A 26,140-nucleotide genomic window follows, 5' to 3' on the forward strand; every position below is an offset into this window, starting at 1 on the left:
GTCTAAGCAAGATGACCTTGGCAAACATCTTCCCAATGACGCTAAAAAGTGAAATTCCTCTGTAGTTGTTACAGTCACTTCTGTCTCCACTGTTCTTATAAAGAGTAATTATACGGCATCATGAATATCCTGTGGCACTTCACCTTCTTTCCAACACAGGCACAACAATTCATGCAGGGGTTTTAAGAGAACATTTTTAGAGCATTTGAGCAATTCAGCTGCAATGCTGTCTACGCCAGGAGCTTTTCCACATCTTAGGGAGCTAATTGCATTCTCAAGTTCCTCAAGTGTGGGTACCTTGTCCAACTCCTGTAGTACAGGGAAGGACTCCATGATGTTTAAAGCTGATTCTGTGATAGAATTTCTGATGGTGTACAACTCAGAAAAGTGCTCTACCCATCTTCCCATTTGCTTAACTCTGTCCATAATGTACTCTCTGGTGCTGGACTTGAGGGGAGCCGTCTTGCTCTGAATGGGTCCACAAGCTTTCTTGATGCCTTCATACATTCCTCTGATGTTTCCCGTGTCAGCAGCAACCTGTATTCCCTCACTGAGTTCAACCCAATGTTTGTTCACACACTGCCTTGCGATTCGCTGAGCATTTCTTCTTGCAGCACGTAGTTTCTGAAGAGCACTTTCATTTGGGGAGTGTTTGTATTCAATGAGTGCGCTGTGCTTGGCCTCAATGATGGGATTCATTTCACTGTACTTGGCTTCAAACCAGCCATTCGTTTTGCTGGTCCTCTTCCCAAAGACGTCAAGAGCAAGTCTGTGGACACTCTCATGTATCTGTTTCCATTTTTCAGCAGTTGATGTAACAGGAGAAGACATGATCAATGCATTCTTGAGAGATCTCAAAAATTGATCCACCTTGCTGAGATTCATGGTTTTGCTAGTGTCAATACAAGATCGCCCTGTTGGTTTGAGGTGATGCAATGTTTTGGGCTAGAGCTGCACTTTACAACAAACTAATGAGTGATCAGTGTCATAGTCATCACTGTGGTATGATTGCATGTTAAGAATGCACTTGAGAGTAGACTGCCTGGTTATTATTAAGTCCAATTGGTGCCAATGTTGCAATCTGGGTTGTCTCCATGATACTTTGTGCTGTGGCTTGGACTTATAAAATGAGTTGGATACACACAAATTGTAGTAAGCACAAAATTCCAACAGTCTTTGCTCATTTTCATTAATCTTTCCAATGCCATATGGCCTGAGGCATGTTGGCCAGGACACATGGTCAGAGCCAACTCTTGCATTAAAATCACCCAGAAGAATGATGAATTCATATCTGGGGATAGCTCCTAGCATTGCTTCCATCTTATTGTAGAACTCATCTTTGGTCTGTTGTGAAGCTATTAATGTCGCAGCATATATGCTGCTAAGGTTCACAGGGCCTTTGATTGTGTTCAGACAAAGTGTGAACAGTCTTTCAGTATTGTCGACAATCAATTCAATCATTTTCAGCAACGTGTTTTTCACAGCAAAGCCCAGACCATGTTCCTATGGTTGGGCTGAAGTTTTGCCCTTCCAGAAGAATATGTAATCTTTTTCCTTCAGCCTTCCAGAGTCTGCGATTTGCATTTCCTAAGATAAGGGTATTAAATGCAGAACCATTGAGAATGTATTTCTCTCTATGTTCCCAGTGTGATTTAGTGGAAAAGTGTTGGACTTTGATTCTTGAAAGACCTGGGTTCATATCATGCCTCCAACATTAGCTGTTCCCCCAACTGAAAGCCTTTTCCTAGTTCTGGATCCTTATAACAAAATTCAGGGAAACCAATCAAAATCTTGAAAAAGTCCAACAATATGTCACACCCATAAAAGAAGCAGGAAGAAGCACATACTCATATATATTGTCTTTGATGCTGAGTGGGCATTATAATTTCTCAAAATTAAGTTTCATTTGTTTTTGTTCTTTTAAATTATTTTGTCATAATCATTGTGCGTCGATCAATACCTCTGGAATTTTGCCCATGCTTAGGTGAGACTATGATTCCTGCTTTGAGAGGAGCAGGAGAAAGGCTACAAGGTTTGGTCATTCTTTTCACCAATCTCTGAAAGGGGTACTATACTAGAATTATATTTACCTGTCCCTCCCCTCCCCCAATATTGCTGGTTTGGTGGTGCAATAAACTCAAAACAAGAGCTGCTTCCTTTGCCACTTCCTTGGATAGGGTAAGCCCAAACTTACACCCACTGACTTGGAACTTTCCCCATAAATGCTCGTTATACAAAAGGCCATCCCAAATAGAAAAGAGCTTTATCGAAGCAAAACAGAAAACAGAAATGAGAGAAGTTATACAGATTAGAATACACCAGAAAAATATAGAAGAGTGAATAAAGTCTTCTGAAGGGAGCTAGAGAACATATGAGCTGAATCAAAATAGATATCCCTAGAGATAAACCAGGGAAATTAAAGGGGCAGTCAGATTAATTTTTTAATCAATGAACTACATGTACTAATATAAAAAAGTGTTAATTAAATATTCACCAATCAATAAATATGTATTAATATTCTATAATTTAAATTGGTTACTTATTACTTCCTATCATTGAAATTAACAGTCCTTATTTCCTCCTCTGAGCTTATCTTATCTGGTAGAGTCAGTATATATAATAAAATTTGTTCTTGATGGTAATATGCATGTGCATATATATGTGTGTGTGAGTATACATTTATAGGCATATATAGTTGAGTAAAGTTACAACAAGCTCAAGACTATTATATACATATATAATTTATACATACATATATAGTTGATTACTTAAACAAAGCTCCAACAAACTAGACTGTAGCTATTTGTATACATTATATATAAATTTATACATATATGAATGTATACTGCGTATTTATACACACATACATATATACATATATGAAATATATTTGCATGTATAAATGTATGGGTGAACATTATTATTAAGAACAAATTTTATTATGTATATGGACTCAACCAGATAACAGAGATTCAATTATAGTTTCAATTATAGGAAGCAATAAGTAGCCAATTAAAATGACAGAATATTGTACTTTATTGATTATCCTTTTGTAAGTATGCATATACATATTTTGTACACACATGCATATTTTGCATATATATGTATAGATATGCATCTATTAAATACATTCTATATACAAACTGCTTTATTCATTACCATGAAGGATACAAATGTTTGATACATATCAAGTATTCCATAAGTGCTTTTTCATTCATTCAAAGAAAAAATAAAAATACTAATTGACATTTATATGATGATTTAAAGTTTATAGAGCACTTTATATACATGATCTCATTTTATCCTCATAGCAGCCCTGTGACATAGGTAATGACAGGTATTATTAACCTGTTTCACAGATAAGGAAACTGAGTCTTGAAGATTACAAGTCCCTTGTCCACAGTCACAAAACTAGTAACTAGTGGAGATGGGATTTGAAAAGAAGTATCTATTGACAGTGCTAAAGGAACTGTCATAGTACCTGCTCTGTAGGCCCATTGGAAAGAGAAGTTATAAACACCTAAAAAGATCACTAATGGTGCAAGATCTTATAAGGTGCTTTGGAATCTACAAACCACATACTGTAGAAGTTCAAATGGAGAAATAATCCTCTTGGGCTGAGGTGGTCAGAGAATGCTTCTTAGAAGAGGAAGGATTTTAGCTGGATGGATAAGATGTATGTAGGTAAAGAGGAGGAATGGGGGTATTCTAGGTAACAATAATAGCATGAGCAAAAGTAAAGAGATGGCCAAGCACAGGAGACCAGACTAGAACCATATGAGTAAAGCATAGAGTTCACATCAGAGAGCATATAGAGATAAAGCTGGAAAAGGAGATGAAGGCAAGGTTGTGGGCAGATTTTCAGGCTAAGGAGCTTGGATTTCATTCTGTAGGAAAAATGGAGCCATAGGTGATTTAGTTTTCTAAGCAATCATTGAAGAAATCCTGAAAGTGTGCCATGATTTCTAAAAAAAAAATGCCCATACTAATTTTATTTATTAATTTGGATCTCACGGTCTACATGCTTTAAATCATCTTTCATCCCCCTTTAACTTCTGACTTATCTCCCATTATCGGCTACCTGTTAATGACTGATGTGGGAAGACCCTCTTCCCTGGCATGTACCAGGTGATGTTTCATTGTGGGCAAGATGTGTACTTTTCAAGGATAACAATCAGTTCTTTCTCTCTCTAATAGGTTATGAGCACAACTTCAATACTTATGATGACAGCTACATAACTGACCTCAACACTCCCTATGACTATGAATCTCTGATGCACTATGAGCCATTCTCTTTTAACAAGAATGAGAGTACACCCACCATCACAGCCAAGATCCCTGCATTTGATGACATCATTGGGCAGCGCCTTGATTTTAGCACCATTGACCTAGAGAGGCTTAATCGCATGTACAACTGCAGTGAGTTATGATGAAGCTGAACAATGAGATTTTGAAACTGTCATCTCCCTGCTCACCTTCGGTCTGTGCACTCTGTCTTTGTGGTATTCTCTTTTCTTTCCACTTTACTTTGAAGGGTAGAGGCCTAGACACACTAGAACTAATCTTGTTTATGGCTCTAGAAGGGAACTTTTTGTAAGCTCTCTTTAGCATCCTTAATAACCTCACTATTTCATTCATCAAGCATGAACAAGCACTCATCTATATCAACATGTCTAGCAAATGTAAATGGAGGGCCTGTTGGGACTTAATTGAGGATACCAGGATTTGGTGTTGATAGAGGAACTCAGATTATGAAATCTAAACCTCATGATATTAATACATCAGGATAACTTCCTGAAATGGTAAGAGTGAATTGTCGGACTTGGAGTCAGGAGATCTGGGTTTATATCCAAGCCTTGACTGTTGTTCAAACTCTCTGAATCTCAACTTCCTCATTTATAAAATAGGCCTACAAATCCTTGTATTATCCACCCCCCAGTTTGTTGGGAGATTTATAATAGCCTTATAAAACTCAAAGTGAAGTATAAATACACTACAACTTCTACATTTTCTGCCTAGAAATCAATTGCCTTCAGAAAGAAGAAACCTTGATCTTTTGAACCATGAATTTATATGGCATATTCTTTCCAGCGGCAACTCATACCTTTCTGGACCAGTGTACTTTTGAGAAGCAAAACATTTGTGGCATGATCCAGGGCACTAGAGATGATGCTGATTGGACTCACGAGAGAGGTGATAGCCCTGGACAGGAGGATCATACTCTGTTTGGACAATGCAAAGGTCAGTGGAACAAGATAAACAAGGGAAATTAACGGGGCAGTCAGGTTGTTTACTGGGGTGATTTTGACTGCCTCAAGTCAATATATTTTTGGCATCTAGATATTTTTATATGTAAGAATATGAAAGAGGACAAAGGACATGTTATATCTATACTTTAAGCATTAACTGATTAAAAACACTCAAGGACAGTGTGCACAAAGAAAAGATAAACTGAGTGATAGGAAAGTTGAGAGGATTAGTGATGAGCAACAAGAGAAGAAAGTGATGATTCACAGGTTCAAAAATCAGCTTCAACAAGTTCAAGATGGGGAGATATGGCTAGACAGCTGTTTGAAAAATGTTTATGTTTCCAGGGGCCAATTTCTTAACATGAAAAACAGTAAGATGTGACAGCAAGGCAAGTTAATACAGTCTCATACTTCATTAAGAAAGGAATAGTATCCAGGACCAGGGAGAGGATTTTCCCTGTACTCTTTTTCTGTTCAGACCATGTGTGGTATTTTATTTAGTTTTGGGAGATGGATTTTAGGATGGACATTAACAAAATGAACTGCCTCCAGGGGAGGGCAACCAGGAAGGTGAGAGGATTTAAGATTTTGCCATACTGGTCTCATTTAAACATCTCTGGCAATGTTTAGCTTGGAGAAGACTTTTATAGTTGTTTTCAAGCATTCAAAGGGCTCTCATAAACTTATTCTGCTTGGTCCAGAGGACAGAACTGGAAACAAAAAGTCCCAGAGCAAATTTCAGCTTGGTTATCTATCTATCTATCTATCTATCTATCTATCTATCTATCTGTCTATCTATCTATCTATCTATCTATCTGTCTATCATCTATTTATCTATCTGTCTATCATCTATTTATCTCTCTCTCTGTCTGTCTACCTGTCTATCAACTATCTACCTACTTACCTATCATCTATGTATCTATGTATCTATCCATCTGTCTATCTATCAGCTATTTATCTATCTATCTATCTATCTATCTATCTATCTATCTATCTATCTATCTGTCTGTCTGTCTGTCTGTCTGTCTGTCTGTCTGTCTGTCTGTCTGTCTGTCTGTCTACCTGTCTATCTATCTATATCTACCTACGTACCTACCTATTATCTATGTATCTATCCATCTATCTGTCTATCTGTCTATATATCTCTATCTATGTATCTATCCATCTATCTATCATCTATCTACCTGTCTGTCTGTCTATCTATCTATCTATCTATCTGTCTGTCTGTCTGTCTGTCTACCTGTCTATCTATCATCTACCTACATACCTACCTATTATCTATGTATCTATCCATCTATCTATCATCTATCTACCTGGCCGTCTGTCTGTCTGTCTGTCTATCTATCTATCTATCTATCTATCTATCTATCTATCTATCTATCTACCTATCTATCTGTCTACCTATCATCTATCTATGTATCTATGTATCTATCTGTCTGTCTACCTGTCTATTTATCTATCATCTGTCTACCTACCTATCATCTATGTATCTATGTATCTGTCCATCTATCTGTCTATCCATCATCTATCTACCTGTCTATCTGTCTATCTATGTATCTATCTAATCTATCAATTTTTCTACATCCTAACAATTAGAGCATGAGAATTATACAAAAGTAGAATGTGCTGCCTTGAGAATTAGTAAGTCCCCCATCATTTGGTGTCTTAATGTAAAAGCTAGGTAACCACTTGCTGGGGATAATGTCAAAGGATTTCTTATGCAGGTTTGGACTAGACTAGATGACCTCTGAGATCCTTCTAACTCTGAGAGTCTTTGACTATGAATATCTTCTTTTGGATTTTGGACTGGATCTGTTATTTCTTAGTATAAGGAATTTCCAGTGTGCAGATTTTTCTCTCTCAAAGCAAATTAGCAGCTATTGGGCGAAGTATGGTCATAGAGAGTTGCCAACTTGTCCAGAATCAGTTACACTGACAGTATGTTTTAGAAATAAAACTTGAACCCTGGACTTCCTGACTGAGTACTGCTCTCTATTTACTATACCAGGTCATCTCATATGAATAACTTAGGTATTTAAAATATAGTCTTTTAAGGGTTTTGCTCAATATCTTCCTGGGAGTAAATAGGTAGACACAACATCTGGGGTTAGGCTTTCTCACCAAAGCAGGTTGGACAAACACCCAGCTGCCTTGTGACAAGGCAGATTTCCTCTACTATATCCCAGAAAAAGATCTCTTTGGTATCTTCAAGGTTATTAAGACAACATTGTGTCATCTCCTAGGGATACTGAAGATATCTCCAAAGCCCAATTATAATAATAAATCTATGGACTGAATCATGATTGTTTATAGGTTAATATTTGATTTTCAAGGAAGCAATAAAAGTGATCTTTAAACAGGATGAATTTTTTTTGTACACTGTTTGAAATGCTCAGAATGTAAGAGTGGGTATGTTACTGAAAAAAGGAAAAGACCATCCTGGCTTTGAATAAGTATCTGAAATTGCTTTATCAGACTCTGTTCTATAACTTTTATTCCTCATGGGAAGGAGTAGTTTCAGTAAAGTAAAATTCTGATGTTTGTTAGCTAGTTTTTAGACAATTGAGGAAAAAATCATAGGCCATATAGCTAAAAGAGACACTAAAGAACATCATCTCTCACCATGGGTCATATAGATGGCAACCCCAGGATTGATTCCTACCTGGCTGAGCATTCTTTTTCTCACAGTGGTTCAATGTGTAATGAAGGCTTGCCATGTATAGAGCAGTGTGTTAGGGCTGGAAAAAGTGCAAAGTTTAGCTAAGACAAGTTATTCCTGACCTCATGGAGTTTTCATTCTATGTGGCAATGCCACTTATGGTATAGTCTGCCTTTTCCTGAGGAATATATTCTAGGGATTTCATATGATAGAGGATCCCATTGTAATCTGTTTCTTAGTTAAAATGATGTTCACTTTTTTTGGTCAACATATAAGTGATACAGTGAATAGAGCACTGGACCTGGAATCTGGTTAAATTCAGCCTTAGACACTTACTAGCGGCATGATCCTTGGCCTCTCTTGGTTTCCTCCTCTTTAAAAATAAGGGGTAGCACTTAACTTCCAGGGTTGTTGTGAGGATAAAATGAGATAATATCTGTAAAGTTCTCTTCAAACCTCAAAGTACTATGTAAATGATGTATATGCATACACACACATATATGTATATATATATATATATGTGTATATATATATATATATATATCAGCATAATACACTTTTATGTAACATATGGGCAGCTAGGTGGCACAATACTTAGAACATGGGGCCTGGAGTCAGTAAGACTCCTCTTCATGAGTTCAAATCCAGTCCCAGATGCTTATTAGCTGTTTAAGTGGGCAAATCATTTATCCCTGTTTTCCTCAGTTTACTCATTTATAAAATGAGTTGGAAAAGGAAATGGCAAACTATTCCAGTATCTTTGCCAAGAAACCCCAAAATGGGGTCATGAATAGTTGGATGTGACTGAAAAATGATTGAACAACAGCCCAACATATAAATATCAACTATATATAGACATATATGTGTATATGTAAGAAATATACATATGTAGTATATGTGTATATTTTTATATAAATAGATATATAGACATGTAGATATAGACATATCTGTATTTGACTCCATGAATTCCCAGGGTTCCTTAGAAATATAAATATTCTCTCTATTGAACCCACCACTGACATTATAATACAAGTTAATGAGGAAACTAGATTTGCTTCAGAGAAGTTGATTTCAGAAAACTTTGCCTGAACACATTTATTCCCTTAAGTAAAGGATATGTAGGTAGCAGGATATAAGTAGAAAAAAGCTTTGACACTGGAGTCAGAGAACCTGGGTTCTAATCCCAGCTTGGCTCCTTACTAATTGTCTGACAGGGAACCAGTTGCTTAATATTAGCATAGAGTCATAGGCTCAAAGGGACCTTATAGGGCATCATATGAGGAAACTGAGTACCATCAGAATTAAATGACTTGCCCAAGATCATACACATGAAAGGGGGCAGAACCAGATTGGAACCTAGGTCCTCTGAAACCAATTGGAGTATTTTTTTTCACTGTACCATGGTGTGTTAGGCACTGTGCTGGGTACTAGAGATCCTAAGACAGAAATGAAACTATCTCCATCTCCAAATAGATTATGTTCTATTAGGGAAAAATAAAATGCATACAGGTTAAATAAATGTAAAATGTATATAAGCATACCTTGGAGATATTGTGGATTCAGATTCAGACCACCACAATCAAGTGAATGTTGCAATAAAATAAGTCCCATAAAATTTTGGGTTTCCCTGTGTATATAAGTTATGTTTACACTATACTGTAGTCGATTAAGTGTTGTCAGTGGTAAATTTGATATGGGGAGAGTTAATTGGATGGCTCACTAAATACTGGGGTTCAGAAAATAATGAGAGACCTCTAGGTCCAAAGTTCTCTCCCCTCTGAACTGCTTTTTTTAGTTATTTCTCTCAGGCCAATAAGAAAGGGGATAGACAGCCTCTTTTCCACAAACAAATCAGGTTTTACTGATGGGAATAAAATACACAGCAAAGGTGAAATTAATTAAGCCAGTGACAAGGGAATAGGGAAAGAGGAAAATGGATAATCTCTCTAACTCTAGCAAAGGCCTGTACAATCCCCAAACTCACTTTCAGCTCAGCTAGTTCAAAGAGCTGGATTTTATTAACTCACCACCAGGGGTCTGTAATTTCTATGGGAGTCACTTGCACAGCCAGTCTCCAGTCCTCTCTGAAAGCTCCTCCAAGGCCAGAGAGAGAGAGAGAGAGAGCCACTTCCTGTTGGGGGTCCCTTTTTCTACCTTTTTCTCCCTCCCCCAAAGGGGAGGTCCTTCAAGTTATGTGGCTGGGACTACTTCCCTGTTGATGACGCAGCGCAAAGCCTCTGAGGACATGCCTTCTCAGGGTTGGCCAAGTTTAAACTAGGTTTAACAGGGTTGGCCAGGTGTGGCTCAAAATCTAATCATCTTAAGTGGGTACTTAGTAGTTTCTCATTCACACCCAATTCAAACACTACTAAGTCAATCAAATAGGACCCCTGGGAGTCTGCTAAATTCCATTATTTTACCACAGTGTGCAATAGTATTATGTCTAAAATAATGTAAATATCTTAATTAAAAATACTTTTTTGCTAAAAAATGCTAACCATCATCTGAGCCTTCAGTGAGTCATAATCTTTTTGCTGGTGGAGGGTCTTTCCTTGATGTTGATGGCTGCTGACTGATCAGGAAGGTGGTTGCCAAAGGTTGGCGTGGCTGTGGCAATTTCTTAAAATAAGACAACAATGAATTTTGCCTCATTGATTTACTCTTTCTTTTATTTAGCCACTTAGAAGCCATTGTAAGGTTATCAACTGGCCTAATCTCAATATTGTTTGGTCTCAGAAAATAGGGAGGCTTCAGGAGAGGGAGAGAGCCAGGGTATGGAAGGTTGATGGAGCAGTCAGAACACACACACATTGAATAAGTTTGGTGTCTTTTATGGGTACAATTCTTGGTACCCCTAAACAATTACAATAGTAACTTCAAAGATCACTGATCACAGATCACTATAACAGATATAATAATAATGAAAAGGTTTGAAATATTTCAAGAGTCATAAAAATGTGTCACAGAGACAATGTAACCATATGCTGTTGGAAAAATGGCACCAATAAACTTATTCAACATAGGGTTGCCACAAACCTCCAATCTGTTTTTTTTTAAAAAGCAATATTTGCAAAGGGCAGGAAAGTGAAGCACAGCATAATGAGGTACACCTGTGACAGGAGAGAAAGTAGGCAACATTTTGTGATTCCCAAAATCTCCAGTTGGAAGGGACTTGGAGGCCAGCTAGTCTAAGCCTGAACAGGAAAATATTTTACTTTACTTCTGACAATCAATCATTTAAACTCTGAGTAACATCCTCTGACGAAGGGGAACTTACTATCTCCTGAGGAAGCCTACTTCTTTTTAAAAAAAAATTTTTTTGGGGGGCGGGGGGTTGGTCAATGAGGGTTAAGTGACTTGCCCAAGGTCACACAGCTAGTAAGTGTCAAGGGTCTGAGGCCGGATTTGAACTCAGGTCCTCCTGACTCCAGTGCTGGTGCTCTATCCACTGCACCACCTAGCTGCCCCCAGCCTACTTCTTTTGTAGGTTGCTCTCATTGTTAAGAAATTTTCCCTTATAAAGTGTCCTTTTTCCCTATACAAATCCCACAAAATGCTTATTATTAGCCTGCTGCTTTCACAGCACTTTGTTGTGGGCAAGAGAAAATGCCCAATCCATGCTTCTGCCTCTACTTATATTTGACAGAATCTCAACAGCAAAGAGGGAATGTCTTTCATTCACAAATCTGAGAATGAAGGAAACGGAGGGTATATTTTCACAATGGAAGAGAAATGGAATGTGGGACAAGTCAGTGAATTCTGTCATGGTCTAGGCAGCCTGTTGGAAGGATGCCTGGTGAACATCTTTTGGTCTTTGCCCTGATCCTGTGGTTAACTCGAGCTTTGTAAATAGGGCCCAGAGTGGAAGGGCCTGGGATAAAGCATTGTTCTCTTTCCTTGTTAGAGGCAGGTTACTTCATGCACTTCAACACCAGTTCTGGGAATTCAGAAGAAGCTGCTCTTCTGGAGTCAAGGATTCTTTACCCCAAAAGGAAGCAGCAGTGTCTCCAGTTTCACTACAAGATGACGGGAAGCCCCTTAGACAGACTCGTTGTCTGGGTCAAGAGGGATGACAGCACTGGCAATGTCCGCAAGTTGGTCAAGATAGAAACATTTCAAGGTACTTTTTTTTTTCCTTTTTTTTCCTTTTTTTTTTTTTGCAGGGCAATGGGGGTTAAGTCACTTGCCCAGGGTCACACAGCTAGTAAGTGTCAAGTGTCTGAGGCTGGATTTGAACTCAGGTACTCCTGAATCCAGGGCCGGTGCTTTATCCACTGCGCCACCTAGCTGCCCCTCAAGGTACTTTTTAAAAGGCCAAATTGAACTTGATCAAATCCACTGAAACCACAGCTTTTGAATCTCTAATGAAGAAAAATCAGGGTTTTTTTCTTTAATAAGAGAGTACTTGGTCACAAATAATCTTATTTCAACTCAAGAAATGTAATAATTTTTTTTTGAAAAAAAAAGTACACAGTATACCTTTTAAACCAGGTATTTGTGATTGATTTGATCAATTAAAATGATTGATTTTGGTGTTTTTTTGAGATAAATTCACATTGTTGGTAAATATTTAACAATCATCTCCCTGGGGAAAAAATGCACAGAATAGATTTAAGTTTAATCTGAATTATTAACGTTTTCTTCATCACTTTACATCCACAAAATCAACAAAACCATAAAGACTTGTAGACTTTATCCATTTTTGAGGTATAAATGTTCACTCTGAAAAATGTATCTATTGACTCAATCATACCCCTGAGAAGCCTCTAAGACCATGTATTTTGCATTAGTGGAGGGATTTCCCAAGTCAAGAGTTTATACAATTATAAAGTAAAGAGCTCTTGATCTACAGATAGAATCTAATCACTATTTATTTAGCACCTGTTGTGTGTAGACCAGTCTCTAAGACTTCTTGAAAAGAGTTCCCTAATAATTACATATAAATATATAATGCTATAACCATTGTGACCTTTGATAATTTTTTTAAATTATTTATTTATTTAGTAATTATTTTGGTGGGGCAATTGGGGTTAAGTGACTTGCCCAGGGTCACACAGCTAGTAAGTGTCAAGTGTCTGAGGCTAGATTTGAACTCAGGTTCTCCTGAATCCAGGGCCAGTGCTTTATCTACTTTGCCACCTAGCTGTCCCCGATAAATTTATTTTTAAAATTAGGTAAATATTTGTTATATATGACAATTAAAATTTATCATTTTAGTCCCATTATGGTATATTTAATTTATAACATCTTAAATTAAATAATCTTTAATACTCTATAAATTACTTAATTTAATTTAAAATTAAATTGGGGGCAGCTAGGTGGCACAGTGGATAGAGCACCGGCCCTGGAGTCAGGAGGATCTGAGTTCAAATCCAGCCTCAGACACTTAACACTTACTAGTTGTGTGACCTTGGGCAAGTCACTTAACCCCTATTGCCTCACTTAAAAAAAAAAAAGGAAAAAAATTAAATTGGACATTTTCACTTTAGCATATTTATGCTTAGTTATCTTGATGCGTGACTATGGAGTTTCTCTTACTTTATAGGTCAAAAGTTAGGGCCAGGCCCAGACAATATAGCAGAAAGATCATTTGATTTGTAATAAGAGGATCTGGCTATAACTCTTGCTTCTCTTATTTAATGCTTGTATGACCTTGGACAAGTCATTTAGAAGTTATGGGCTTTAGTTTTCTCATTTATAAAAAAAATGATTGAGTTAGACTGGATGATTTCTAAGTCCCCTTACAGTTCTAAATTCTATAATCCCATCACCTCTCTTCCTTTCTTCCTCCTCTGAGCAAAAGACTGATTTCCCTAAACAGAGCAGAGATAAGCTTCTACAACTAATTTGCACTAAGGCAGGAAGGACCAGTAGGCTTAACCTTACCTTCGTTATTTGGGATTTTAAGAAAATGCTTGTTAATTTAAGTAAATCTCTAAAAGGTAGAACTTTTGACGATGTGAGAAAATGAAATGTTCTAATTTCAAACAGCAAAAAGATTTGTTTTGTGGGGGTGGGGGGGGCAGGGATGGGGAATATCTGTGGGAGGTTCCCACTTCCATAAGTCTCAAGTACAGATTGGTGACTCCATATTTTTAATGATTAGTTCATTTTGAACACTAATGCATTCAATATTGTGGGTGGGAGGAAATAGAAATCCTGGCACTGAGCCCCAAAAAGGAAATCATGGAATTAAATAATTCTTGAGATAAATAAATAATTGATTTGAATGAAAACACATGGTTGAGTGACATTACCAGCTCTTTGTTTCTGCTCCAGGTGATAACGACCATGGTTGGAAAATTGGACATGTGACCCTCAGAGAGGAAGTTAAGTTTCGCTACCTCTTCCAAGGCACAAAGGGAGACCCCCAGAACTCTGTTGGGGGGATTTTCCTGGATGACATCACTCTGACTGAAACTCCCTGCCCCAGAGGGGTCTGGATGATTCGAAATTTCTCTCAGGTCCTTCAAAACACAGTGAAAGGTGAAGGTCTCTTAAGCCCTCGATTCTACAGTTCAGAGGGATACGGTTATGGGGTGACCTTATACCCCCATGGCAGAAATAGTACTAGACTCTCTGGTTATGTTGGACTTGCTTTTCACCTCTACAGTGGGGAGAATGATGCTATCTTGGAGTGGCCAGTGGAAAATAGGCAGGTCATCATGACAATTGTTGATAATGATCCTGATGTCCAGAAGAGAATGTCATCAAGCATGGTGTTCACCACCTCCAAAGACCATACGTCTGCAGGTAGGTAGGTGGCTTTTGGCATAATTGTGACCAAAAGCTTTTGAAAGGGTTGACAAAGATGTGACTTTCTCTTTTTAAGAACAAAAACAAAACCCCAACAACAAAAACAATATAACAAGGCTATATTCTTCAACAGGCATATCAGTGACCTGTTTTATCTATTTATGATTCTTTGCAGCAAATTGGGTTTTTTAAAGTTTTATTTATGCTTTTTAAAAATTTAATTGTAATGTTTTTTGTTGAGGCAATTGGGGTTAAGTGACTTGCCCAGGGTAACACAGCTAGTAAGTGTTAAGTGTCTGAGGCTAGATTTGAACTCAGGTCCTCCTGACTCCAGGGCCAGTACTCTATCCACTGCACCATCTAGCTGCCCCTATTTATGCTTTTTAAAAAATACTGCTGTCATTCTCCTAAATTTCCCCAGCTGCAGAAGTATCTCTTTTGATAAAGAAAAACAGTTAAGTAAACTAACCAGCATAGTAACTCTATCTCACCATGTGTGCTACATCCTACATTGTAAACCACCACTTCTTTGCTAAGAATGGATGTTCTCTGAAACTGATTGATCATTGAATTTCAGCTGAATTTGGATATCATTTAATGATTTCTTTTTTTAAAGCTTCATTAGTGTGGTCATGGTGTATAGTCTTGGTTTTATTTTATTTGCTCTGCATCAGTTCATGTATACATTGTCCTATGTTTCTTTGAATTCCTCCTATGTTATTTTAAAACTGGTAATTTTTTTTTGTGGGGCAGTGAGGGTTAAGTGACTTGCCCAGGGTCACACAGCTGGTAAGTGTCAAGTGTCTGAGGCCAGATTTGAACTCAGGTCCTCCTGAATCCAGGGCTGGTACTTTATCCACTGCACCACATAGCTGCCCCCTAAATTGGTATATTTTTTAAAACATCGTGGTCATTCCTGGGACCCAATTTCAACTTTCTCCCTCTTTTTTAACAAAGAAAATAATTAGGCAAAAATAATAAATTAGTAACATCACTTGAGAATGTTTGTAGCAGTTTGTTCTAGTATTCTTTTTTATCATTTCCTATGGCACAATAAATGGGCTAAGTGGCACAGTAGATAGAGTGTCAGGCCTGGAGTCAGGAAGACTCATCTTCATGAGGTCAAATTTGACCTCAGACACTTACTAGTTGTGTGACCTTGGGCAAGTCACTTAGCCCTGTTTGCCTCAGTTTCCTCATCTATAAAATGAGCTGGAGGAGGAAATTGAAAACCATTCTATTATATCCCCCCAAAACCCCCAAACAAACCAAAATGGGGTCAAGAAGAGTCAGACAAAACTGAAAAAGGACCAAACAACAATGTGGCACAATTGTATGCTTGAATACCATTGTCTATCAAACTGTTCTCTCATGGATGGACCCTTATTTTATTTCCATTTTTTGGCCATACAATTTCAGTTTCCTTTTATATTTTGCCTTCAGCTAGGGAAAGGATATTTTTACTCAGTGCCTGAGCATTCAGTGAGTGCAAATTAATTATAATATTAGGTTAGGAAAAGTAAATAAATAATGAGTAAGGTAAAATATCAGACAAAACCAGAAATACCAAAAACAAAGCAAAACAAGAACAAAAACAAAACAAAACCCTAAACCACTCCAAACTTCAAGCTACCATATCATTTATTAAAAAGCTAAAAATAAAGGGTCTGCCAGTCATCTGCTAATTAGGATTGTCTAAGCCAATGCTTTCATTAATTTTGGTTAATGAGGAACTGACTGCATTTTCCTTGTCAATTTTAACTGTATTAAATATTCCCAGCTTGGTGCTGCACAGAACATGTTAACATCCAAATGGAAGATAATCAGGGATAGATGTTTGGCTTTTCTAAAGAGTCTTCTGAGGTTTCTCCCTACCTTGATTCCTTGGGGGGAAAATATATTTTATTTGAAAACATCAGTTAAAAAAAATTTCTACTTTTGCAGCCATAAATAATTCCAACATTTGGGACAGACCATCCATTGTGGGGACCTATGAGAATAGCTGTGACTGTTACAGAAGCATCTCCTGGGGCTGGAGCGCCATCATTTCTCACGGGCAGCTACAAAAGCGGAATTTCATTAAAGATGACACACTTGTCATTTTTGTGGACTTTGAAGGTACCTGTCTTATCTGATTGCCTCAAGTAATCATAAACACTGTGAACCTTCTTTTCCTTGTTTAGCAAAAAGCTTCATGGTTCTTCCCACATTGAACTGCTGAGTTATTTTTGAGATATTAAGGTGGAAGGAATTGTTTCAAATCCCTTTTTAGGGATTTATTAAGATGTTGGGTGAGTCAGAGTGGTGCCACAGGCTTATAGCTTCTACTACTGGGAAGGCTGAGGCTAGTGGAGTGATCATGGAGCTGGGCAGTTCTGAGCTGTAGGAGAACTAAAGTCAGTTGTGTCCTCAGTACTCTCAGTATGGGAGGTAGGAGGGGATACAAGCCTGCCCACCAGGGGACCAACCAGCCTGAGTTAGTAATGGGGCCCATTACTGTCCTGATCAGCAATAGGGCCAGGCCCATGAGTGACCACTGAACTTCCAGCCTAGGTTAGTGACAGAGACCTAGTATAAAAAAAAAGGCTGAGAACAACCACTCCCCCCAAACAAATAATAGTAAGAAGAAGAATGGAAAGACTTTTAGGAAATAATGAAGAGGGAAATGAGCAGAACCAAGAGAACACTGTATACAGTAATAGTAATATTGTTTTAAGAACTACTTTTAGCCAGTAAGTCATTTTTTCTGTTATTAATACCCAAATTGATTATAAAGGACCTATGAAGAAATATACTATCTGTATCTGGAGAAAGAACTAATAAATAAAAGTATGTATAGAATAATTTTATATATAAACCTATTTTGTCTAATGGTAGCCATCTCTAGAATGGGGTTGTGGGATGGAGGGAAGAAAAAAATTACATCATAATTTTCTTGTATATTTGAAAGGAATAGCAGGTTGTGCATAGTAGACTTGTAGTTTCATGTATAATCATCTTTTTATTTTATTATATTATGGAAATGTTTGGTGAACTCTCAATAGGGGAGCTTCTTCCACTGATGAAAGCGGGCAACTTGTCTATCTGTAACTTACAGTATTAGAGAATGGTCCCATCACTCAAGGTTAAGCAACCTGAGGATGATCATATAGTCAATATGTGTAGAGGCAGATTTTGAACCCAGAGCTTCTTGATGCCAAGGCAAGTCCTATATCCACTATCCTTTACCACCATCCTTTGGGGCAGGCATGTATTGAACCTCATATTGAAATTCAATTTAGGAATATCAGAGCTGGCAGAAGGGTCATGACATTGTCATTCAATAAGCATTTATTATGTTTTCACTATATGCCAGGCTCTATGCTAGGTACTAGAAATACAAATACAAAAGTGAAAGGGTGCCTGCCTTCAAGGAGATTATATTCTGTTGAGAGGATGCATCTTGTTCACATATAAGGAAATATAGGATATATGTAACATAAATACAAAGTAATTGGAAGTGGGATGTTAGGGGGTTGGAGCACTAATATTAAGGAAATCAGTAACAAACCTTTGAGGTGAATATTAAAAGAGGGAAGCTAGGACTTCCAAGAAGGAGAGGTAGGGGGGAAAGAGCTAACCTAGAAAATTAGACAGATTTTGGTTTCTTAAAGTAGATGGATTTCTCAGCCAAAAGAGACCCCAGTTATGGGGTAGCTAGGTGGCTCAGTGGATAGAGCACCAGTCTTGGAGTCAGGAGTACCTGAGACACTTGACACTTACTAGCTATGTGACCCTGGGCAAATCACTTAACCCTCATTGCCCTGCCTCCCCCCCCCCCCAAAAAAAAGAGATCTCAGTTATCATGAGGGAGGACAAGGAAGTCAGTGGATCCTTTTTGGGACATTTGGGGCAGATTCCAGAAAAGTGAAGTGAGGTATTTCCACAAGTCCATGAGTCCATGATCTGAGGTGAACCTTTTTTGCACATAGGGTCCCCAGACAAGCTGCTCAAGGATCAGCACTCACTTAAAATAATAGTTCAGGAGCCCCTTCAGATGGGTTTACTCTTTTTTTAAAGCAAATAAAGCTTGGGTGTCTCCACTTCTCTCAGGATGGAAGTGCAAAAGCTATTCACAGACTTGATCTCACTATTGCTCAGTATGGGGACTTGCTCTGTTTCCAATCTGAGCCCATTCCACTTCTTCTCAGACAACCTACTAGCTCTTCCACTCCAAATGGCTCCATGTATTAATGCCAACCTTAACACAAACACTCTATTGGCATAGATTTCCCTGTCTTGGCACTCCTGAGCTCAAGCTATCAGCCTCAGCCTCAGCCTCAGCCTCAGCCTCAGCCTCAGCCTCAGCCTCAGCCTCAGCCTCAGCCTCAGCCTCAGCCTCAGCCTTAGCCTCAACCTCAGCCTCAGCCTCTCTGGTAGCTGGGATTTCAGACAAGCAACACCCTGATGGCTAAGTTGACTCTTACTAGTCAGTCAGAGGATACAGCTAGCTCATTGGAAAGGCATTTAATGAATTATCTTAGTAAGAAAAATAGCAATAGAACAGTCTCCTCACCCAAAATCTGGAGCACATCTTATGAAGGTATACACTTTAGTGCAAAAAGTAGATATAGATTTGGGCCACTCCCATATATATATAGCCAGGTTACATGAATAGAGAAGAACATTTGTAGAGATGATGTTTGGCCAGAACACGCACAGGGGATAGGCTTAGTGTCTCCAATATTTCAGGGTTGTCAATATCTTCTGGTGTTGTCATCATACTATTTTTGCTGGTCTTGCTCCCTGCCAGGCTTCTGTGCCCAGAAAAGTCTCTTAATGTGGAACAAATCTGGTGGTCAACAAACCTTCTTCTAATATTGAAGGAAGCAATTAATCAATCAATTAACAAGCATTTATTAAGTGCCTGCTATGTGCCAGGAAGGATAGTGAGTTGGTACAGTGGATAGAGTGCTGGACCTGGGGGTCACATTGATTCATCTTCTTGATTTCAAATCCAACCTCAGACATTTACTAACTGTGTGACCATGGGCAAGTAACTTAACCCTGTTTGCCTCAGTTTCCTCATAAATAAAATGTGCTAGAGGAAGAGGTGGCAAATCACTCCAGTATCTTTGCCAAGAAACCTCAAATAGGTTTTTGTTTGTTTGTTTTTTTCGGGGGCAATGAGGGTTAAAAGTGACTCACCCAGGGTCACACAGCTAGTAACTGATGAGTGTCTGAGGTCGCATTTGAACTCAGGACCTTCTGAATCTAGGGCCGGTGCTTTATCCACTGTGCCACCTAGCTGCCCCTCAAATCATGTTTTGAAGAGTTGGACATGACTGAAATGATTCAACAACAAAAATATGCCCGGAGGCGGGGGGGGGGGGCTTGGGTTTACAAAAAAATGAAACAGACAGTTCCTGCCCTCAAGGAGCTTACAGTCTAATGGAGGAGACAGTATGCAAATAAATACATACAAAGTAAGATATGTGTGTATATATACATATATATATATATATATATACACACAGACACATATAGATATATATATATACACACGTATCTAACCACACACATATATGTATATATATGTATGTGTATGTGTGTGTGTGTATATATATAATGAGATAGTTAGCAAGGGGAAGGCACTAGAATTAAGATGTTTTGCGGGAGTAGGAGTTGAGTTTGCCCCAGATATCCCCCAGGATATTTGAACTGGGCCTGGATGAGAACAAGCAGTTCATCTATAGACCATCTAATCCTGGGTATTATAGAATGCTGGGACAGGTCTCTGAAAGTTCTGTCCATGAGAGTAAATCTGCCACAGAAATTTTAGTTTTATCTAGAGGTCTTTGGAAATGAACACTGATTGTGTTTGCTGTTTTAACATGAGTCATCCCCCTTCTCCCTTTCTTTATCTGTTTCCCTGAAGATATCACACACCTTAATCAGACTGAAGTTCCTGTTACCACCAGCATGAGACAGAGCTCTTCAGGTCTGATTCTCCACAGTCAGGAGCTTCAAACATCACAGGAGGATTCCAAGACAGTGGCATTGGAAGAAGTCCAAGTTAGCAGCCCAGAGGCTAGACCTGCTCGGCAGAAGCGTTCGGTGGAGAACACGGGCCCTTTGGAGGATCACAACTGGCCACAGTACTTCAGAGACCCATGTGAACCAAACCCTTGTCAGAATGAAGGGATATGTGTGAACGTGAAAGGAATGGCAAGCTGCAGGTGGGTGCTGGGGGGAGGGGGGACTCCAGGAAGCCTGGAAGGACTTACGATCATGTAGCATTCCAGACAAATTTTGTAGGTTAAAAAATAAAACAAAACACTTTTTACCTTTACAAGGGTTTCTTAGCCCTTCCTATGATTTATATTTTTCATGGCAATGTGGCAATTTTACAGAATCATATTCTGTCCAAGCTAGAAAGAATCTTAGAGATCATGTGGATGACGCTTCTCACTTTATAGATGAGGAAGCTGAGCCAATGGGGACAGGGGCAGTGACTTGCCCAAGGTCACACAGATGATTCTTAGCAGAGTCAGAACATGAATGAGGTTTTCTGATTTGAAATCCAATGCTCTGTCTGATTAACAGGGTGCATCAATCACCCCAGAAAGAATAGTCCCCAGTACCTATAGTTTGACTTTTAAATTTGAACCAGGATTCATTTATTTTTTTCTCTCCAGATTAATTCTTTTTAAAGTACTCAAAGTTAGCTATGAAACTTCTACCTCTGTCATGAGTATCAAATGAGATAGCATAAGCAGATTGCTTGGAATTTCTTAAATCGTGCTATCTACATGCTAGTTATTATTATTGTTTCAAATAGTGATACCACTATTTATAGCCTTTATATTTCAGCCTGTATTTCAGGTTAGTTCCTCTTCCTTGTGGCTTAGAAGAAAAGTCAGTGTTTTACCATCATCTTATATACTCTTCCTAGCTGATCAGGCAAGATTTCAACTTCCCAACACTAAAATATTTCTAAAACAAATGACGCTGAGTGTATACAAAGAAAGGGAAATAAGATTTCTCTGTGATAATAATCTTACCACATGGAATGAAGAACTCATGTCATTAAATACTGACATGGTTTCCCAAGGAAGGATCCTAGAGTCTGGAGCTGCAATTGACCCAAGAGACCATCAAATAGTACATTTTTAGATAAGGAAATTGAGGCTCAGAAGGGTTGAGTGACTTGTCCAAGGTCACACTCAGATTAATAAAAGCTGAGATTCAAACTCATGCCCTCTCATTCAGAATCAATTGCAACATTCTTTCTCTCCTGCCAAACTTTCTTACTTTACAGATGAGGAAAGTAAGACCAGGTCTCTAGGTTGATTTCCAATTTCAGTGTGTCCCCAAGACAATTGGTACTGGGATCCTCAGATAACTGATAGTGGTGGTGGTCATGTTAGTGGTGGTGGAGGAAGAGGAAGAGGAGGAGGAGAAGGAGGATCAGTGGATATTTGTGAGTTAGAACCGGATAGCCACCAGGGTTGATTAAAAAACACACAATTCCAGAATTCTTGTAATTCTGACCTTTTGTCCAACTTGGAGACTTCTTGGCTATGATCTCTCATTAGAGGCAGGGTAAAATATCTTTTCTAGAATCAAAAGAATGACTTATAAAGCTTGGGAGTGTGCATGAGGACTCATAGTGAAAGAACACCAGCAGTTGTGACAATAGACATTCTTAGAGCACATGACAAACAGGTTAAAAAGATGTATGGAGGGGCAGCTAGGTGGCTCAGTGGGTGGGGCACGGGCCCTGGATTCAGGAGGACCTGAGTTCGAATCCAGCCTCAGACACTTAACACTTGCTAGCTGTGTGACCCTGGGCAAGTCACTTAACCCCAATTGCCTTCCCAAAAAACAAAAAAAACAAAAACAAAAAAAGATGTATGGAAATTCTTTGGGAAGAAGTAGACATAACTTCATTGAGTAGGAGTCAAGATCCAACAAGGAAATATGATTGGATTCATCACAAATGTAACCAGGAGTGTCCCAATAAATGTTTAATAACTGGATCTCTACAAATAGCTATGTAAATATAAATATAGATATAGATAGCTCTATAGCTCTCTAGGTGTGTATATGTATATACATATACATATACACACACACACACACACACACACACACACACACATATATATATATATATATATATATATATATATATATATATATATATATATATATATACACACACATTTTTTCCTCACAACATACTCTTAAATTTAATCTGTCTTATTAACATATACACCATTACTTTCCTACATCTAGAGAATGAAAAAAATAATAAATCAAGCCTTGATTTATAGTGTTTGCTGATTTCCAAGGTATAAATGCTCACAAGTACACTATTGAATGTACCCCAAAGGGGCTATGGAACCTATGAAACCCTTAAAATCTGAGAATTTAATCAGAAGCTCCATGAACCATATGAGCATAAACTCAGTGCCCTACAAAGAAGTGCCAAACAAATGGCCAAGTCTTGTAGTTCTACATACATGCATACCCTTCCCCCACACCCTACTGCTTGATTCTACATTGAACTCATCTTAATATCTCTGAGTTTTGAGAGGGGCTAAGTACCCCCTCTTAGTTCTCTGAAACATTGTTTAGTTGTATTTCTTTGACTCACCTGAGGACCATCCAGGTATTGGGAGGCAGCATAGTAAAGTGGGAAGAGCATTGATCTGGGAGTCAGGAGTTCTGGGTTCTAGTCTAGCCATGGATGCACTATATGGTCTTTGACAGATAACTTTATTCCTCTATACCACATATTCTAAATGAAAAAAGGGGAGTCAGATAAGATGTCTTCCATTCCAAAAATCTGTGAATCTATTAACATTTGATCATTTCTCACATTTGGGCATTTCTGTTGATTTTCCCCAGGTGTGCCTCTGGACATGCCTTCTTTTACACTGGAGAACGATGTCAGGCTATGCAGGTCCATGGAAGCCTCCTGGGAATGATGATTGGAGGAGTTGCTGGGACTATTGTGTTGACTATTGTGATCATCTCCATGCTTTCCAAAGGGATGCCATCACGAGCAGCCTATTGAGATCTCTGGTTTACTTCCCCACAATGAATTTTCCTTCTCTCCTTCTAGTAGAGACTAGGTCTCTTGCTACCACCTTCATTTTAAATTGGCATCCTCTGAAGTGGCTGTTTCTCTTACCTGTTGATGCCCTAATTTAAGTCCTGCACTAAATGATTTAGAAGCAATTTGGCTCTTACTAGAGGTACAAGTTACACAATCAAATCCATCGGATGAATTCAGCTATAAAATTTAAAATCTCCTTTGTCTCTCTTGGCAGTAGGCAAAACTTAAGGTGTGATCCTTAGTAATAATAATAATAATAATAATAGCAGCTGACATTTATATAGTTCTATAAGGTTTGCAAGCACTTTTACATATGTTATTCCATTTGATCCTCACACCAATCCTGCAAGCTACATACTATTATACTTCCTATTTACAGATGATGAAACTGAGGCAGATGGAGTTTAAGTGATTTACCCAGAATCATATAACTAGTAAGTATTTGAGGCTGAATTTGAACTCAAATCTTCCCAATTCCAGGCCCAGGGCTGTATCCACTGCACTACTTAGTTGGTTTTACTCCCAAAGGGCCCTTGTACCAAGAGATTAACAAAATAAAATTTTATTGATTTTTAAATTTTTACACTGACTTTATTTCCTCCTTGTAGATCATCTACATTTTGTAGATGAGAGAATTGAGGCTCATAGAGGCAATTAACTTCTTGAGGTTAACACAGTTATAAATCATTCAACAATCATTTATAAAGCATCTGCTATGTGCCATGTGCTACATTTTGGGGATGCAATTACATAGAATGAAATAATCCTGACTCTCAAATAGTTTACAGTAGAACTGGGAAAATAGCAAGTACATATAAAAAAGTATATATGTATATGTATATGTATATGTATATGTATATGTATATGTATATGTATATGTGTATGTGTATGTGTATGTGTATGTATATGTATGTATGTGTATGTATATATACATACACATACACACACACACATATATAAAGGGAATCAATGTAAATAAAAACAAAGGTCACTGAGATGATCATACAGCCTATATATGTGTCAACAATGGATCTTGAATACTGGTCTTCCTTACTCCAAGGCCAGTTCTCTGCATGATGCTTCTCCTATAGGGTCAATATTAATATAAATATCTATATGTGCATGCATTATAGCTCCATGTCCAACGCCTGCTTTCTCTACCAGTTTGCTACCTCCTCTCTCACGTCTAAAAATGGTCAAAGGATTTCACAATATTCCAAGGATGTTTTCTATGATTATTGGGAGGGAGTGGCCTGTTCATTAGAAGAATAAAGGGTGAAAAGATTAAGAGGAGTAGCTAAATATGTGGAAGACTAAGGACAAATTATTAGGTTACTTAGGGGGTTGTACTTTTTTCAGCCAAATACTCTTATAAAATTATTTATAAGGCTGAGCAACATGATTTTTCAAGGACTTCTATAGAGCCAAAGCACTATGAAATTAAATGTGGTGCAGTGAATCAATCAATAAGCCTTTATTAGGTGTCTACTAAGTTCCAGGGGCAGCGAGGCGGTGCACTGGATAGAATGTCAGGCCTGAAGACTCATCTTCTGAGTTCAAATCTGTCCTCAAACACTTATTAACTGTGTGACCCTGGGCAAGGCATTTAACTTTGTTTCCCTCAGTTTCTCATCTGTAAAATGAGCTGGAGAAGGACATGGCAAATCACTTCAGTATCTTTGCCAAGAAAACCCTAAATGGGGTCATGAAGAGTTGCAAACAACTTACTACCAGTACCACTAACCAACAATGTCCCTGGAACTGGGGATACAAAGAAGGCAAAAAAAATCATTTATTTTTCAGTCCATTGAAGGAAGATATATAAAGTTGAAAGGTGGGGTAGGGAGGAGAGGAAGGAAGAAGGGTACCTGATAAAGGACATGATAAAGTCCAAAAGATAAGTCCAAAAAGAGTATAATTAAAAACCTGAACCTCTAAAGAAAAGCTTATGTGATTAATTGAAATATATTTATTTTCTTATGTGGGGAACTCATAACTAACTTAATTTTGTATATTTATCAAATATATTTAATAAGATTAAATGTAATATTATGAGGTTTTATAATTTCAAGAATAAGGATTTATCATTTCCAATAAACCCTGAAATAACTCAACTCCTTTAAAAACACAACCTCCCCCCAAAACAAAACACCCGTTTTCAGTTTCCTTTTAAATGTTTAGGTATATAATTTTAATAAATATTAATATTGAAAATTATAAAACAAGTAAAAAACTGGTTTTATCAGAATTGGTCAGGCAAAGAATAAAGAATTCTACTATCCTATTGCACTTACTCTATATTTTTGAATCCTTGTGGCAAATCCATTCTCAGATTATTATTATGAGTTATTTTTAGATATATTCATGTAG

At 37.9% G+C, this 26,140-nt stretch overlaps 1 protein-coding gene across 1 annotated transcript in view; it reads left to right on the top strand.

Annotated features, from left to right (window-relative positions):
- Positions 1–23,728, top strand: part of MEP1A (meprin A subunit alpha) — a 38,508-nt gene extending 14,780 nt beyond the window's left edge. Inside the window, exons 8-14 of the mRNA XM_044003415.1 lie at positions 4,198–4,419; positions 5,092–5,241; positions 11,813–12,028; positions 14,188–14,661; positions 16,609–16,782; positions 20,582–20,882; positions 23,560–23,728. Of these exons, the coding sequence (XP_043859350.1) occupies positions 4,198–4,419; positions 5,092–5,241; positions 11,813–12,028; positions 14,188–14,661; positions 16,609–16,782; positions 20,582–20,882; positions 23,560–23,728 (1,706 nt within the window). The remainder of the gene's footprint in view (positions 1–4,197; positions 4,420–5,091; positions 5,242–11,812; positions 12,029–14,187; positions 14,662–16,608; positions 16,783–20,581; positions 20,883–23,559) is intronic.
- The last annotated feature ends 2,412 nt before the right edge of the window (positions 23,729–26,140 follow it).

The sequence above is a fragment of the Dromiciops gliroides genome, chromosome 4, assembly GCF_019393635.1.
Source record: "Dromiciops gliroides isolate mDroGli1 chromosome 4, mDroGli1.pri, whole genome shotgun sequence".
NCBI lineage: Eukaryota > Metazoa > Chordata > Mammalia > Microbiotheria > Microbiotheriidae > Dromiciops > Dromiciops gliroides.